At 37.3% G+C, this 19,322-nt stretch overlaps 1 protein-coding gene across 6 annotated transcripts in view; it reads left to right on the top strand.

Annotated features, from left to right (window-relative positions):
- The window catches only part of CSN7 (COP9 signalosome subunit 7), a 33,830-nt gene that overhangs the window by 1,283 nt on the left and 13,225 nt on the right, over positions 1 to 19,322 (top strand). For 2 of the 6 annotated variants that reach the window (XM_071687420.1, XM_071687418.1), the window contains exons 2-6: positions 9,519 to 9,577; positions 11,657 to 11,831; positions 12,547 to 12,808; positions 13,844 to 13,953; positions 15,278 to 15,388. In XM_071687420.1, the coding sequence (XP_071543521.1) occupies positions 9,519 to 9,577; positions 11,657 to 11,831; positions 12,547 to 12,808; positions 13,844 to 13,953; positions 15,278 to 15,388 (717 nt within the window). Of the gene's footprint in view, positions 1 to 4,124; positions 4,284 to 4,565; positions 4,588 to 9,518; positions 9,578 to 11,656; positions 11,832 to 12,546; positions 12,809 to 13,843; positions 13,954 to 15,277; positions 15,389 to 19,322 lie in introns of those variants that run through there. The other 4 variants (XM_071687421.1, XM_071687423.1, XM_071687422.1 and 1 more) reach the window with 4 other exon arrangements.

Below are 19,322 nucleotides of genomic sequence, written 5' to 3'. Positions count from 1 at the left end.
ATTGTCAAATTAATATATACAATGTGTTTTTGTTTCTGTTGTAAGAGAATATTTTTTTTTTTCGCAAGGAAGTAATTGGATGGTGGGGGGGGAAAAGGAATAATGGAAGAATTAGTCACTTTCATCATCTATTCGGTCTCAACCTCTTTTACGGGGCTCCCGCAGCGTCAAGGCTGCGTAACAATCAGTAGCAGAGAAAGGACGAATTCCTGTGGATGAGTAATTCTTGGACGAGATTGTAATCTTATTTCGTCCATCGACTTCGGTGCAACCTTGCCGAAGGGACCTTTTTTTTTTTCCACTCGTGGCGTAACCACATGCAGGAGGAGTCTGGTAACACCAAGTTAAACGATTATTAGATGAAATACAGGGGAAGTAGAGAGCAGATGAGCTGTCTACTTGTACGTTAACCCATCACGATTTAGTTTTGTTCTTTATATTTTTTTCTTTCTATCAAACCTTCTTTATCACAATATAACCAGTGGTTCACACGGCCGGCAGTTTTATCAGACCTCCAGACTTAAGAGATCATGTTACATAAGTCGTACAGACATGGAGAGCCAACCACCAAGTCCAGGTGGTTCCAAGCAGCTGGAGATACAGCTACGAGTACCTTCTTGATCGTTAAGAAAGGAACTGGTTGTCAGGAGTTATTGAGTTTGGGAGGAATTCGTTAAAAGATGCTTCGAAGAGCGACAAATGAGAATTGAGGGAAAGGAATAAAAAGATATATAGATCCTTGGACACTACACAGGTATTCCAGTGTACATCAAGGTAGGTGATTAAATAATCATAACTGACTGTATAAAGGTTTCAATCTTCTTGATTGGTGACTGCTGGAACGGGGGGGGGGGATGTTTAAGATGGGGCATTTGTCAGAGGTATGTGGGAAGGTTCTTTGAGGGGTATGATGATCGTGAAAACGTTGAAATAGAACAGTGAAGCTGATCTGAAGAGTTCCATTGTTGAAGTTGGGTGAACACTGGCTGGTTAATTTAGTGTGGGTTCCACTGAATTCCATTTTCTTTGTTGTTAATTACACTGATTCTCTTCAAACCTCTATCAAACAACTTCGACATTCTTCATCTTGTGATATGTTTTCATACAGCAAACTTCACTTTTCAGGCCTTCATTTTCTCTCTCTTTTTTGTACCACGCTCTGGGGAAAGTAAACCCAGTCTCCCGTTGTTTTTCACTTCTTGTGCTTTAAAACTAACGCTTGAGAATCAGAACGAGATTCACATTATCATATCCAAGGATTGTACCCTCGTGTTCAGGTGAGGGGCTCTATTCGTGGATGCAAGAAACATGGCCAACCTGACTGCTCAGGACACCGCCCGCCACACGTTTCCACAAGACACATTTGACGTCTGCAAAACACACCCCGAACTCCTCTTGAATTTCCATCTTCAACGGAAGACTCAAGGGCTCATCTCTTCTCTCTCTCTCTCTCTCTCTCTCTCTCTCTCTCTCTCTCTCTCTCTCTCTCTCTCTCTCTCTGAAAATGTCACTCAGACTGACTGAAATTTAAACTATTTTTTTTTTTTCTATTCTACTGTTTCTTCTTGACGTGGCTTCTTTGAGATCGTCCTGGACTAATTTCCAAAGACTTTACCATGAGTAAGCGGCAAGATGTGCAGCCTAGCCCCATTCAGAGAATCACTGCCTGATTTATTTAAAGTTTTTAGAGGCGATATCTGGAAAATACTCGACATCAAAATTGCTTCTCATCAGCAGTATCCGGATCCACAACAGTGTCCACACATACCCCTCAGTGACTGGACGGAAGGAACTTTTCTCCTTTGCCTCTGTAAGACCCTCGCATATTTCCCCATATCTATGCCAGATAAGAAAAGGCTATTTCTCCAACGGATTCTGCCCTCCAGGAAGAGCGTCTCCCTGCCAGAACTAACATCAAAAACAAAAAATACTCCACAGACATCTCATTAAAACTATTTCACTTTTTGCAGGTAAATGATGCTCCAGTTTCCCAACCACCAACCAGTATGAGCGTGGGGTCCTTGGTCGAACAAAGAGCGGAGCAGTTTGCATTCATTTCGGATCTCCGTGGTTCCTGGTTGTACATGTTTACTCGGCAAAACATTTCCTCTTTGTAATTACTTCACTCACTGTTACTAGGATTACTTTCATCCACTCTACTTATCTACAAAGGATGGAAGGAAAAATGAATCAGAGACAAAGAGAGAAGGGGTCAATATATCCATGTGTAAGTATGTTTGTTGCCATAACACAGAATCGGATGATGTTATCTATCTTGTCTCCTGACCTAAGAACCTTTTATACAGAACCGCCACATTAGTTATTATTCATGAAACCTTCATTACTTTTTTCAGGAACTTTTTCCTGGAGACATTGAGCAAGAGCGAAACATATGAACCCTCCGGTGGACCAGGGTTCGATTATCGGAATGTAGCGGAAAATGGTTTACACCATATATATATATATATATATATATATATATATATATATATATATATATATATATCCTTTTTTTTAATTTTCCACAACAAGGAACAGAGAAGGGGGCCAGGTGAAGATATTCCCTCAAAGGCCCAGTCCTCTGTTCTTAACGCTACCTCGCTATCGCGGGAAATGGCGAATAGTATGAAAAAAAAAAAAAAAAAAATATATATATATATATATATATATATATATATATATATATATATATATATATATATATATATATATATATATATATATATATATTGGTGTTCCTGAATTCCTTCTGCTTGATGTTACACCGCTAGTGAAGAGTTACTTTTTGCGAAGCTGAATCATCGTTACATGACTTTTGAGAGTCCACCCTGACCATTTCATAAGCTATGGTTCTGCCCATTGACAGCTTGTCCCTTCTTCCCTCTTCCCCTATATCACATCGGTCCAGTTCATTCTATCGTATGCACACCTCTTTCCCTCCTGAATGTTGTAGGCTGACCCTTGGTTCAAGGAAAGTTGATAATGTGTGAAAAAAGGGTGGGAATGAGCAAACTTGTAAAAGTAGCATGTGTTTAAAGGTATCAGGAGAGATTCTAACAGTTGATGGCATAGGATGATTATTAATGAGTCTAAGGAAGTACGAGAAGAGTGGACTGTGGACATATTCAGGGAAGCAGTGCTTGGATGTGCAACATTGCGGTTGAATTGCTTAACATGCGGTGGAAGACGTAAGCATATGAGCATTGGCAATGAGTGGCGGAATAAGGAAATTGAACGGCTAGAGAAACAAGGAAGTGAGTTTCATGGCTGGCTTCTATAGGGATGGAGTACAGATACGAGTACACGGAAATGCGGTAAGGAAGTCGTAGAAAAAAAATCAAGAATTGAAAAGGGCGACGAATGAGGTACGGGGAGAGAGTATCAATGAACAAAGGAAATGTCGAGGAAGGTGAATGATGTGAGGAAAGCAAGATACCAAATATAACCGATAATGAGGGGAGTGCATGAGGTGTTAACAAGAAAGATGTGAAAAGATGGAGTACGTTGAAGGACTGCTGAATGTATTAGATGACAGGGAGGCTGATGCGCTGTGTCTGGAGGGAGATGAGATGCGGAGTCTTAAAAAGAATGGTGTAGTGATTGCTTTATAGTACATTCCTCCTTCCCTCGAACTACAAGGCTGAAACTCTCTTGTCTGCTAAAATAAAACGATGATATGGTAGAAATTTTAATCACTTAGTTTTTCCTTATATCAAGGAATTGTATTAGTCCTTTCCGGTTTATGACAGTGTTTGTGAGTCTAGATTATTGATGGAAAAGCACATGATGGTGGCCTGGAAAGTCTTCATTTTAACACTCGAGAAACATCACTTAAGGATGGACAAAATAAAATAAACGAAAGTTGAATCCATCGTTGAGGGATATCTGAAGCAATCATTGACGGGAGGTGTAACTTACATGTCTATACAAGATATTCAAGACGTGCCAAAACTACCCATCCACCAGCACTGGAACTCGAGAAAAAAATATTGGGGAAGTGGTGTGAAGTATATGGAAGTTATTGTCGATTATCATAATTTTGTGGAAAAATAAAATTCTTTAGTTTTCAAATATGTAAATGTACTTTTACTGTGTTATTATTAAAAAGATAATCACGCTATTGTGTGGTTAGTTTTGTGATCCTTTGAAAGACTTGGGAATGTGACACTCCGCCCGCTAGATGGAAGACGAGTTTATTTACATCAGTTCAATGGATACTTCCTAAGGTCTACAACCAATACATCATTTAACTGAGTTAATCATAAGAGAGAGGAAGCAGTCTGGTGAGAGCAAATTTGGTGTATTCCGTATATAGAATCTGAGGATTCAAAATGATGTCGCATTTTGCGTATTTGACTCAAAATGTCTTTTCATGCCAACTCTTTTTCTCTGTTATTCTAAATATTGCCGAAGGACCTCCGAAATAGTATTTTCAGGTTTTCAGAAAAAAATATGTAAAGATCTTTAGAAAAATTGTAAGAAACATTGTGTTACGGATTTATCTTGGATGCCATAATATCAGACTTCGATTATGGATGAAGAGCTCTAGGCACTTCGCCCGAGCACCTTTGTGTAATTGTACCCTAGGTGGGTTAGGATACTTCACGGTATATGCTTCAAATAGGGTAATTTTGTCATCTTCATAAGCACCTACACTGCCAAACCAAAGGCTTTACTATATTGAATTAAAAGTACGTTAGTGCATCTTTATGCTCAGGTGAACCTGGTGCAAAAGTGGAGGAAATCGAGGTAAGTCAGTATGTTAAGGATGCATGTTGATTGACTCACTGTAGCATTGAAAGACAGAACTGAAACTTCAATCTTGTGCAAAACTGGAGGAAATTGAGGTAAATTGTAATTTTAAAGATGCATGTTGATTGATTGACTCTACAGGATTGAAAGACAGACCTGAAACTAAAATCTGCATGTCTACAGGTGTCATAAAAACAAACTGCAATTGCATTTTTTTTTCCGTAAAGGTAAGAAGATGATTTGAAGTGTTTAGGGTATGTAATGTTTCGTCATTAATGTGCATGGTAAAAGTACAGTTGGCAGTAGTTTAGTTTGAGGATATGCATGTTCTAGCTTAGGGATCCATGGTCTGCTCTTGCGGAGTTTTCAGTCAGTGTAAGCATAAGGAATTAAGGTTACATGAGCACTATTATCATCATTAGATGATAACTCAGTAGCAAGGAGCATTGTGAAGGAGAGGGGGAAATGTGAGGTTAGATGGTAATACATAAATTTAAAGTATAACAGATATTTAAAAGCAACTTAACATTTATTTTGGAATGTTTAAGAGTCATTGTGTGTTCCATTATGAGCTAGTTTCCCTCTTTCCAAAGAAGACGTATCTTTGGGTATGTAGAGGATGACACCATGCTTCATAACGTTTGAGATGTAAACAGTGCTAAGGATGTCCAAGTTGGAGTTTTTCAAATACCTAAGATGTGAGTGAATGAGGCCTTTTCCTTGTCTCTTCCTGACACTACCTTACAGATGCAGGAAACAGCAAACGAGTATGAAAGAGAAAAGAGAAAATGAGAGAAGTTCACATATCCATGAATATATTTTGGTACATTTTGAAAAGAATCTGACACAAGCTCGTATTGTTTTGTCAAAAACAACAATAAGTTTTATTTAAAGTATTAGAATATCCAATTGGATTTGGTCTTTCAAAGCAACACATAGGTAAGTTTTGATGTCCGTTAAGTTGAATTGGCATAGGAGGGACACCTAACCAGTTGTATTCACATTACTGTTGCCCCTGGACTTTTAGTGACAGTTTTGCAGTGGTAGTGGAGTGTTTAGAGAACAGAATGAAATTGGCAGAACATGATTTGCAGTATTATTATTTATTCTGTAATATTAAGTAAGGTTACTGAATAACGTTAATGAAGATCATGGAATATGTAGGGATGGTTAATGGAAAATTTGATGTAATGTAATGTTTTTTTTTTTTTTCATACTATTCGCCATTTCCCGCAATAGCGAGGTAGCGTTAAGAACAGAGGACTGGGCCTTTGAGGGAATACCCTCACCTGGCCCCCTTCTCTGTTCCTTCTTTTGGAAAATTAAAATAAAAAAAATGAGAGGGGAGGATTTCCAGCCCCCCGCTCCCTTCCCTTTTAGTCGCCTTCTACGACACGCAGGGAATACGTGGGAAGTATTCTTTCTCCCCTATCCCCAGGGATAATAATGTAATGTAAAATTACAAAATAAAAATTTTTGAAACCTCTCAAAACCTTCCCAAGCAGGAAAGATTTGTTTTAGAAATATACCGACAATTGTGGTCTGCTGATGTGGACCACATACAAATAGCTTCTTCTGGGGAGGTTGGGAAGTGTTGCAAACTGCTGCATATTGTTTACGTAATGTAAAATTACAAAATAAAAATTTTTGAAACCTCTCAAAACCTTCCCAAGCAGGAAAGATTTGTTTTAGAAATATACCGACAATTGTGGTCTGCTGATGTGGACCACATACAAATAGCTTCTTCTGGGGAGGTTGGGAAGTGTTGCAAACTGCTGCATATTATGTTTACGGTTTTTTACATTTGTGGTCAGTTGGCACAAAGTTCCAGCATGAATTTGTCTGGTATATTTCAATGATATTGAAAATTCAAATAACTTTTCATTGCTAGGGAAGTCTAGGTGAGTTTTCATAGGTTCTGTTGACTGTTAACAAGTTAACAAGTGTTTTATGTACTCTTTCATTAAATATCCTCATATTTTCCTTCGCCTTCATAGCCCTTGCCACTATCACTCACTTATATTAGTATATTGTAGAGTAAAACAATATTGCAAGTCATTCTCTGCCACACTTATGTCGTACTCCAAACACTAAGCTACTGTTGCAAAACAAAATCATTCAGCACTCAAAGGTAATAGCAATGTGGAGCTAGATTTGGACTTTTCCCACATTTTGTAGAGGTATGTACATTCATTTATTGACATACAGTTGGATTAGAAAATTAGCTTTAAACTAAAACCTGCTTATCTACAACTGTCCTAGTAAGTGAAACCAATCATTTGTTGTCATTTTTATCAGTATTGATGTATAAAGTACCCTTTACCATACTGGAAATAATTCTTCTACTGCGAGTTAAATGTAACCAGCAGATAAACTTGTAAAATAATATTTCGTGTGATTCTGTGTTGGGAATTTAGTTAGAGGTTTATGTTACATTTTATGCTTTTCTTTATTATTCTTTCATGTGCATTGGTTGTGTCAGGTCACAGACAACAAAGTATGTGGACATTTGTCTGCTTCTCTTGCTTATTGGTCAAATTCGATGACATACGAGATCAAATTTTTTCTTGCACAGACGAACATGACTATGGTTAGTGCACCTTAATGCATGTTGGGGATAGTTTTAAGATTTTTGAAGATGCCAAACCCCCAGTTTATAAAGTGCTTGTGATGTTGCTTTCACAGCACAGCTACTTGTACTTTAATAGGGTTTGTCACTCTTCAGTTATTCTTTTTGGTCCCCAGTGGCCAGAAATAAATTACACATATTTCAACTCTGACATTGAAAATTATGGTAGATCTGGGCTGCTAAGGAAAGTTAAAGATAGTTTCCTAGGTTATGTAGGTGTAACACTTATAAAGATAAAAAAGATAATGAAAATTTGCTAGACTTACACAAGTAATCTAGATTTATCCTGAAATTGAATGTTATTGACCAATTATGCATGTTTGCTGTTTACTGCCACTACTAAGAGTAAAGATTGCTGTTTGTTGCATATCTATTGTATGCTGAAAATGTCTGCATGAGTAGAATCTTTTGAAATGATAAGATGTATACTCTTGATTTCAGAATCAATGCATTCCTTAGTGTTTTTATGTAGTGGTAAATAATCAACTTTGTAATTTGAACGTGTGGTCCAACTAATCAGCATAATTGCTGGACAAATAACCAAAATAAGTATTTGTCCATGACTAGTCAAGAATATAAGCATGACCTAATTTTGTGTTTTAGTTGAAAATAATTGGAGTGGGTATTTCCGTTTGAGAATCTTTATAAACTTAAGAATGACATCTTTAGAAAAGGAAAGGAAAGATTGCCTTGTAAAGGGGTCTTGGTTGCTTCTTCGTTACTGTGTTTAAAATTTATCGTATTTTTATATCTCATGGCCTGATGTAAGCTTCAGTAACTAAATCTGTCATGGAACCAGATTCAAAACGTTTTGAGCATCATGTAAGAGTGCCGTGACTTCATGAGAAGTCAAGGGCCTGGATGCCTTGAATGAATACCTAGCGAAGACCCCCTTAGACTTCAGTAAGTATTTATTTGTTGCATTTTACTCATCCATGCCACCATGCTTCATATGAGTGGCATTCAAATGTTGAAAATGTGTAATATCTATTTGAAAATGTCTGTTCTTGCTCTTTGAAATAGAAAATGATGCAGCTTGGAAATTAATCATTCTTACAAAAAAAAAAAATTATACATGTCATGATTTTTGTTGACTTATCCAAAGGCAAGGAATAGTCTTCTCAGACATTAGGTCAGTAGTCCTGGAACTGGACACCTTAGATGATACCACATTTGAATTTAACAGATGTGGATTTCAGGCCAGCTATTTTTTGAGTACCCTTTGGAAGGCATGGAAACTAAAGAAAAAATTATGACCATAATATGAAATAATATCAGTGATATGCTTTTAGTAGATGCCCATAAATTTTACAGTTTTCTTTTAGGGCTCCGTACAATCTTATAGAGGGAGCAGGTGACTGATGTCAACATTGCCACCTTCAAGAAAAGTGTATCTCAACATCTTATTGCTGACCTCTTCCAGGTTATAAATGATTAATGGCTCAAATACTTTTCTTATTATTTGATAAGCTTTATGGATTATCTTTGATTTTTTAGATTATTCATTTGAAAATTGCCTACATTCACATCTCAGGTATAATTGATTAAACATTATTCTTATTATTATTATTAATATTATTATTATGTTTATAAGGGTTATATAGTTATGTACATTATTTCAAGATGTAAACTCATTGTCATTATCATAACATTAGTACATTCTAGCAGTCCATAGCGTGATTTGGAAAAGATGAGCTTTGTGACATCGTAGTTTTATACAAGTAGAAAAAACATGGAAAGAGGATATAAAGAATTCTATTGAAAGGAGTATGTCATTATCAAAATAACAGTCAAGATTGGATACAGAATCTTTGCACTCTCTTGATTTATGTAGAAATTCCTGAAATGTTTAGATGGTGCTTGGAAGGACCAGTATTGTAGTAACAAAAAGAGTTTTGATGATTCTAATACAGTGCTACAAAGTATTGAATATTTTTCTCAACTTTTCCAGTGCTATCTTGTGGTTATAATAGTCACAAGAGAATGGTAAGGGCTTCAATTATATATGGCAACCTATTACTTAGTTTCTTGTTTTGTTTAACCATAGTTATTATTAACAAGAATGCAGAATTTCCTTTTATATTATATATAACATAATAATCTAATTTTGTTCTGTTATTGATTTATTTCTCATTAGGCCAGTATCATCACATCACCCATCACCATGAGTGCAGCCAACATGACGGCAGAAGACAAGTATGTGTAGATTTTGTTTAGTTTAGACAATATTGTTTCCTTAATTCCATAGCAAACTTTACTTCTGGCTGTAGTCAGTGGTAAGGAAAGAATGCACACACACACAGCCCAATGGTTGTTAATCTCCTTCTCCATACGGTTCAGATAGGTAATTGCACACACATACACTTACACACTTTGCATTGTAGTGGTTATCTGTGTGACCCAGAGAACTCTTGGGTCGAATTTTAAGCTCTAGACATGGCATTAGGTTTACAGGATTCGCATTCAACCAAGATATTTTGCCAGAACAAGGAAATTAGTTCAAAAATTACGACATGGCATGAGAATCTCAGCTTTTCCTGGTGCTACCTCGCTATTGTGGGATACAGCAAACTAGTACATGTGTGTTTGTGTGAGTGTAGGTGGAGGATGAAAACACATAAAAGGGCATGAACTGTTTAATGCTTTCACATTGTGACCCACAGGGTCTTCTTAAGAGAGGTGACTATGGTTGAACTGCCCTTGGCCTTTTATACACCACAGGAAGATCATCTTCCTGGATGTCTCCAAATTCTTCCTCCTGGTTGGCCACTTTGCTGCTGTAACCACCAGTCTGCTATTTATCTTAGCTAAACGCACAAATTGTTCTCTATGGTTAGTAGCCTTTCTTATGTTTATGTACATAGCTTTAATAATTCTTATCTTATCCCATCCTTTGTGTTACATGAAGATGAGGAGAACCATAGAGGTAGTATACATAAACATAAGTAAGGCTACTAACCATAGAGAAGGAGTTATGTGTTTGGCAAAGGTAGCTAGCGGATTGGTGGTTACAGCAGCTTGTGTGTTTGGCAAAGGTAGCTAGTGGATTGGTGGTTACGGTAGCAAAGGAGGAGGAGCCAAGATTGGAAAGCAGCCAACCTGGAGGAAGAGTTTGGTAACAGCTAGAAAGATGATCTACATGTGGTGTACATAAGGTCAAGCACAAGTCAGTTGTAGTCAGCTCTCAGAACAAGACCCAGTGGGTCATAAAGTTGAGCATTAAACAGTTCCAACCCATAGCAGTGTTTTCATCCATCATCCCTTTGCAGAAAGCTCCAGCAGCTCCAAGGCTGCACTTCTTCCTGTAACAGAAAATGTTGGACTCCTTTGTTGTGAGAAGTTCTTTGATGAGTTCATGCTCTCATTGATACAGCCTTGCTAAAGGTGGTATTTTACTTGTGGTATAACCTCTTGCAGGTGTAGTGCAATAACTGCACAGGATGTGGATGCTGGGCCACAAGCCTGCTGCAGTTAAAGGATTAAAACCATTCCAATTTATATTTTTGATCATTGATACTGGATCAGTTTATCTCGTCAAGATGGAAGCTTGTCATTCAATCCACAAACGTCATCCTGTCATACCACTATAGTTCTTTTGGTGAGCTGATAAGAATGCATTAAAAAAGTCTCATGTTCATGTATTATATAGTTCATTCATTACTCTTATTGTGAAGTTCATTAGGTATGTTGGAAACTATTACTCTATCGTTGCATTTTTTTTTCATAACTCTCTACGTGAATTTCATGCTGATAAACAAAACATGGCCATTATTTTTACTGTGTTGCATTTGTGAATAAGACTGAACTGTCTCTGTGATCAGAAAAGATATGTAATCCAACAAATCCTTATTAACAATTTAGCCTTACGTATTAAAGGATCCCATTGTAGTTGAATATTTCTGTTATTCCTGTTCCCATTTGAGAAAGCAGTATCATCTGATAGGTTAACAGATACTGATCATAGGACATTGATATCAGTTTTAATACTGATGTTGGAATCACAGAACTCATGATGATTGATATGACTTTCAGAAAGTTATTAGATACTATGAGTTATATAGAGCAAAGCAGTTAGTCGCATTATTAATCTGCTTTTTCATATGTAATGGCTGCGGTACAGCTTTGAAGTGTATATGAACAAAGCTTCTTAGAATATATTGCCATTTTAGTTTTAGTGTGGCATTGCTAACATTTGATATAATCGGTAGATTACCAGTAGATGATACTGTGTCTGACTTGTTCATATATAACATTATTTGATTTTTCTCTCCATAGCTCACAGTCTAAAACAATGGGGGAAAAGCCATCTCAGACTAATCCAATGGAACAGTATATCTTACTGGCTAAACAAGCGAAAGGAGCAGCTGCTGTGCAGCTCGTCAAGCAAGTGTTGGAGGCACCAGAAGTCTATGTATTTGGTGAACTCCTTGATATGCCGAATATTACAAATGTAAGAGAGCTTTTATTGTTTACTTGTATTTTATTGCATTTCTGTGTCTTTAATGTAAATGGATATTTATATAGTTTGAAATTTTTTTCGTACAGTTATCTTTTCTAAACATTTTGGTTACTTTACCTTTTTAATGTTCATCCATTACAGCAGATCCCTTGCCAATAATTTTTGAACTCCCTTTCACCCCAACAAAATATACTCCTGCAGCATACATGTTTTACCATAACGGCAGCTCAGCCATAATATCTCTAAGGAGGATCTGAAGACTAGATGTGAATGTGATAAATGCCTCTTTAATCTTTCCATTTTAATGTTAGTAGGGTAAACCCTTCACTTGAATGAAACTTTCGGTTAGGGAGGTTCCATGCTGTTCTGCAGCTACAGAGGATACCCAGTTACATATAGACTCAGATATAAGAGCTGGGTTGTGTCTCTTTCATTAATTCTTTCCATACATATGTTCTAACAGTGTTATTTTAAAATTTTCCTCCATATTTGATTACATTCCTCTTTTTTTGTGTGGTCCCAGATGTTGCAGTAATGAGTAATCCACATACAATTTGAATTTCATCTTTCATTTGCTGAAATTATTTTTCTTTTGAGGAGTTTTATATTTGTAGAAAGTAAGACTCCCTCATTCATTAATGCAGAGATATATCAATTTATTTTATATTCATATATCACTGATATGGTATTCTTTCATTTTCCACAGCTTAAAAATAACCCTCAACATGCACCTTATTTTGAGCTTCTACATCTTTTTGCGTATGGTGTTTATGGAGATTATGTGAGAGAATCATCCAAGTTTCCAGCACTCACTCCAACTATGTTGACCAAATTAAGGCACCTCACTATTGTTTCCATGGCAACGGGACAAAAAAGCATCCCACTTGTAACACTTGGTAACCAGCTTGGCCTCACCTCTACAAGAGAGTTAGAAGATTTGATTATCGAGGCTATGTATACAGGTAAAGGTAATAGTTTGCATTTGTTGAGGTTTGGTTGAGATCACTGCAAAATTGTAGAGTTTTAGGATTTGAAGTAGAGTATTCATGTAATGTGGACATCAGAGGAGAATTTATGACAAGAAAGCATAACCTTAAAGTAAAATTAGCGCTACATGATATTTAAAGAAAAGATTTGAGGTAGTGAGGCCATTGTTCCTAAATTCCTGATGCTAACTCACTTAAGCAAGAAATGGCGACAGTTGTGGAAAAAATGTATAGAGTTAACTTAGAGTATATATCAGTCATTATTCATTTTATAATGACAAGACAAAATAATTTTCAGTTCATTTCCTATTCATTCGTGGTCATCTTGCAAACAAAGACATAGGTTGACCAGTCCTTGTTTTTGCCACAGTTTGTGTGTATCTTTTCAGTGCCCAGATCCAGCAGACTGTTTTGATTCTTGTCAACAATATTAACTTTGAAGAAATCAAAGAACAATGTGTGGCTGTTTTACTTGATTTACATTCTTAGGACCTGATGAATGAAGTATTAGCAAAAGTGTTCAACTGCTTAAACTGTTGTATAGCCTTCATTTATGTTATGGAACCCAACCAGGAACATGCCCTTGTTTTCTTTAGAGGGTTCATATGTGTGTCGCTGAACTACAAAAAGCTCTTTTGAGAAAGTGGCATATCACACAGGTTAAATTGGTTAGCTTTTTCATAAGGCTTAGGAAAATTTCTCCTGTGCTTCACCTTCATTTAAAACAGTTGTGGGATCTGATAATTTATTAGTGATGAAGACAAGCCTATCCATTTAAAGCAGTTGTGGGATCTGATAATTCATTGGTGACAAAGACAGACCTAGTGCTCCCCTTCCAGTCACCTTCACTTCATGCAGTATTTTCTGATGAGTTTTCATTACTGCATACTTAAGAACTGAATATGGAAAATTAGCGTACACAAATGTACCACTTATGTAATGAGTGATAGTTACTTGTACAAGTATCATTTGCTTGTGCAACAACTTTTTCCTAATGTATAATATTTTCTTTTTCAGATATCATACATGGGAAACTTGATCAAAAAAATGGTATACTAGAGTTGGATCATGCAATTGGTCGTGACATCAAGTCAGAAGATTTGCCAAACATTGTAGCAACTTTACAGGTTAGCCATAATTGTTATGTAAATTTGAATGGATGATCTCTCTATTCCTTTGCTTCAAACCAGGTGATTGACTGTGTTCATCTCCACATTGTATTCATCTGAAGTATTAAAACTTGTCTTTATTTATCCAGTATGCTGCTGCTTGCTGTACAGCACATGGCTTATTTAAAAGTTCCATGCATTAGTCATTCTTTCTCCTTATATACTCATTCTTACCACCACCTTCTTCATCCACGTACAGGTAAAGTAGCAAAAAGCTGGAATGCTTGGGATGTGGACATTGCTCTTTTTTTTTTCTATTTTTTTGAGTAAGTATGAAAAGTATATGAAAGAATTCTAACATGTGCATTGAGTAACTTTGGCTTGGGCTGTCACATCACTGTGAGTGTACATACATACACATGCATATGCATATATGCACATGAACATGCTCATACTTGCTCGCCTTTATCCATTCCCGATGCCATCCTGCCCCACAGGAAACAGCACAAAGATAGCATAAACATTCTCTTCTCTTCCCCCTCACCCAGTCACCACCCCCTGCATCAGCAAGGTAGCTCCAGGAAACAGACAAAGAAAGGCAACATCCTCTCATACTCATTCTCATGTGTAGTGCACCAAACGACAGCTCCCTGTCAACATCCAGGCCCCACAGACCTTTCCATAGTTTACCCCATAAGTTTCACATTTCCTGGTTTAGTCCATTGACAGCAAATTGACCTGGTATACCACATTGTTCCAATTCACTTTATTTCTTGCATGCATCTTACCTTCTTGTATGTTTAGGCCCCTATTGCTCAAAATCTTTTTCACTCCATCCTTCCACCTCCAGTTTGGTCTCCCACTTCTCCTTGCTCCCTCCACCTCTGACACATATATCCTCTTTGTCAGTCTTTCCTCACTCATTCTCTCCATATGTCCAAACCATTTCAGCGCACCCTCATCTGCTCTCTCAGCCATACTCTTTTTATTAACACACATCTCTCTTACCCTTACATTACTTACTCGATCAAACCCCCTCACACTACATTTTATCCTCAAACATTTCATTTCCAACACATCCACCCTTGTCTGTACAACCCTATCTATATCCCATGCCTTGCAACCACATAATGCTGTTGGAACTACCATTCCTTCAAACATACCTATTTTTGCTCTCTGAGATAATGTTCTCTCCTTCCATTGCTATTTTTCTAAATGCTTAGTTACTCAAGAGTCATCGGTGAGTTATAGACTTATATTGTACTTCATATTTTCATGATGGATGAATTTTACCTCATATTGATCACACTGAAACATGCATGATGTTTTTTCAACTTTCCAGTCTTGGTGTGACACATGTGATACAATGCTGTCCAACATTGATCAGCTCATCACTCGAGCTAACTCAGATAAGGAAAAACATCTAAAGCACCGTAATTCATTAGAAACAGAGGTAAGGAACATTCAGGAAAAAAGTATTTCATCAGTAATAACTATAAGTATATTATCTTTAGTTTTGAATATTAACTTTATTTTTCTCATGAGATAAAATATTGAAATATACCTTTACATGTTTTTGAATCCCTTGGGATAGGGGAGAAAGAATACTATCCTCATATCACCGCATGTCTTAGAAGGCAACTAGCAACTAAGAGGGACAGGAGTAGGGCAATGGAAAGTCTTCCCATTTGAATTACTTTCCAAAAGAAGAAACAGCAGGACTTGCCAAGCAAATATATTTTCCTATAAGGCTCACGTATTCTCTTGATGTAGCCATGCTTCAGTAGGAAATAGTGAATATGTGTAAAGGAAAAAGAAAGATCTCTTTTTCAGTATTTGTTCTTCGCATGATCGATGTAGTATTAACCATCACATAAGTTTAGGAGAAAGTTTTGAATATGAAAAAAATTATGTTCCTTTAATATGATTAAGTAAATAGATGTGCATTCAGGAAAGTCATATCAGTGTATGCTGTATTTTATATTGAAGAAATGAATGCTTCTAAAGATTTCTGTTATGGAATTAATGTATGCTTAAGAGTAGTGAGTGTAATTGGAGAGGAGTTTTAATTTGCATGGGTGTATGCTGGGGTTATTGAATTCCACTGTATTTATATATCTTTGTTAATAAGGCAGTATGTGAGATTAGATTTTTTTTTTTCTAAGACTATAAGAGTAGAGTCAATACATGTAAAATCAGATTTCTCATGTTCATGAGATAATGTCCTTCGTGTTATATATTTATTTGTTTATTATATTTGATCACCATTTTACACGTCAGCGAGGTAGCGCCAGGAAACAGACAAAGAATGGCCCTATACACATATATATGCATAAATGCCCGTACATATCAACATATATACACAGACATACATGTAAACGCATGTATATATTCATACTTGCTTGCCTTCATCCATTCCTGGCGCTACCCCACCCCCACAGGAAATAGCATTGCTACCCCCTGCTTCAGTGAGGTAGCGCCAGGAAAACAGACAAAAAGGCCTTATTCGTTCACACTCACTCAGTAGCTGTCATGTGTAATGCACCAAAACCACAGCTCCCTATCCACATCCAGACCCCATAGACCTTTCAGTGGTTTACCCCAGACGTTATGTTATCATTAACTCCATTCCCATTTACGTGGGTTGGACCAAGTGCATACACGCATCCACCTATTGTGGGAATATATGTCGTAGATGTTAGTTCTCAGTTTCACTTCAGCAGGCTAGTAATTAGGTGAGATACCTAATACCGTTAAGTAAATGTAATAACCTGCTTCATTGTAGGGAAATGATGTTTTTCAGCAACTATGGTAATGAGAAGGTAGAGTAATAGTGATGATTATTTCATGGAAGGAGAATGAAAGTGCCTTGAGAGCCTTGTTGTATAGTAGGAGATGTCTGATATGCAAGGTGTCCAAAGCCTAGATGGGTAAGATGTAAGACTAGTGAAAATAATTACATGTTAAGAAGTTAAAGAGTAGAGTGAAAAGATTATGTAGAAAAGATGATGTGTCAGTGAGCTGTTAGATTGTTGTTATTGAAAGTAGGCAGAAATGTATATAGTGGATGATGGGTTAATGTAGTTGAAGATTTGAGATGTAGAGGTAGATCATGCTGTAGGTGGATAGTCAGAAGGGAACAGGTATCAGAGATATGGACAGATAAATAGAGACGTGGAAAAAAAATTATTGATTGATAGTGTGTAAGGATGAAATTGTAGTTTTGAATGATTGCAGTAAAAAACATATAGTTTTAAGATTATTAAACTGAAAAAAATACTATTGGTGGAAAGATATTTTTGGTTATGCTTGAATACACAAATGTTTTGATGTTAAACTCACTAAAGGTATATAGGTCATGTTAGAGATGATTTAGGTATTATGGATGCTCCATGTGTTCTTTTTGAAATAATGATAGCTAAGTACCCAAGGTTTGCTCAAGTTTTATATTCAGTAGGATTTCTTGGGGTTGTAAAGGAGGTAAATGCAAGAGTCCTGGAAAGAGGGGCAAGTATGAAGTCTGTTGGGGATGAGAGAGCTTGGGAAGTGAGTCAATTGTTGTTCGCTGATGATACAGCGCTGGTGGCTGATTCATGTGAGAAACTGCAGAAGCTGGTGACTGAGTTTGGTAAAGTGTGTGGAAGAAGAAAGTTGAGAGTAAATGTGAATAAGAGCAAGGTTATTAGGTACAGTAGGGGTGAGGGTCAAGTCAATTGGGAGGTGAGTTTGAATGGAGAAAAACTGGAGGAAGTGAAGTGTTTTAGATATCTGGGAGTGGATCTGTCAGCGGATGGAACCATGGAAGCGGAAGTGGATCATAGGGTGGGGGAGGGGGCGAAAATTTTGGGAGCCTTGAAAAATGTGTGGAAGTCGAGAACATTATCTCGGAAAGCAAAAATGGGTATGTTTGAGGGAATAGTGGTTCCAACAATGCTGTATGGTTGCGAGGCGTGGGCTATGGATAGAGATGTGCGCAGGAGGATGGATGTGCTGGAAATGAGATGTTTGAGGACAATGTGTGGTGTGAGGTGGTTTGATCGAGTAAGTAACGTAAGGGTAAGAGAGATGTGTGGAAATAAAAAGAGCGTGGTCGAGAGAGCAGAAGAGGGTGTTTTGAAATGGTTTGGGCACATGGAGAGAATGAGTGAGGAGAGATTGACCAAGAGGATATATGTGTCGGAGGTGGAGGGAACGAGGAGAAGAGGGAGACCAAATTGGAGGTGGAAAGATGGAGTGAAAAAGATTTTGTGTGATTGGGGCCTGAACATGCAGGAGGGTGAAAGGAGGGCAAGAAATAGAGTGAATTGGAGTCATGTGGTATACAGGGGTTGACGTGCTGTCAGTGGATTGAAGCAAGGCATGTGAAGCGTCTGGGGTAAACCATGGAAAGCTGTGTAGGTATGTATATTTGCGTGTCTGGACGTGTAGGATTTCTTGGAATGCATTTATATGTATGCTAGTAGCTTTTTTAAGTTTTAGATATTTTGTAAGATAGTTGATTGGGTATGTTCTGAAAATGGTATTATTGATAGGGAAGATATTTCTTTATTTTTTCAGCATTGCATTGCATCAGGATTTACCTTAATGGTTCCTCTTCTGGATTGGGCTAAATTATCAAAGTTAACAAAAACATCTGTTCATTGGGTGGCTTTTTTTTTTCCCCACTGCTTAATAACCTTTCCTACCTTTGTGAACAAGTTTCATCTGCACACATATTATCTCTAGCTGTCATGTCTAACATCCACAACCTGGTTTCACAGACAACTCCACAGTTTACCTTGACCACTTTATATGCTGATTCAGCCCTTCAACAGCATGTTGCCCCCTCTACCCCCACATACCACATATCTCCAGTTTTGTATCTTGTGCACTCCTCTTGCCTTCATGGACGTTCAGGACTCCAAAGCATCCTCTTCTTAATCCTTCCCTTCTCTGAGGTCTTCCCCACCCCCATGACACCTTTGTTTCAGACACATATCCTCTTTGTCAGTATCATTTCAACACCTCCTGGTCTGCTTATTTAGTCAGGTGTTGCTCATTACAACACTTATCTGTGTTAGGAATATTTCTGGCAAGATCAACCCAACCCACAAAAATCTATGTTGGGAACATTTTTGGCAAGACCAACCCAACCCAAAAGACATATCATCCATAGGCCATTCAGTTCCAACACATTCATCCTCCTCCTATCCTTAGCATTCAAGACCTTATTCAAGACCCAAGTATTGCATCATTACAACATTTCTCATACCACTGAACTTTTAAGTATGTCCATATTTTCCCTCAGACCCTTACCTTTCCTTTCACATATTCTTTCATGCAGCTTGGACTAGTATCCCATCTTATGCACTTTAAGTGATTTATTTGACCCAACCCCCCATGGTCTC

Source organism: Panulirus ornatus, chromosome 43 (genome assembly GCF_036320965.1).
Source record: "Panulirus ornatus isolate Po-2019 chromosome 43, ASM3632096v1, whole genome shotgun sequence".
NCBI classification, from domain to species: domain Eukaryota; kingdom Metazoa; phylum Arthropoda; class Malacostraca; order Decapoda; family Palinuridae; genus Panulirus; species Panulirus ornatus.
The sequence above is the reverse complement of the archived record's forward strand: the minus strand, read 5'-3'. Positions and strand labels throughout refer to the sequence as shown.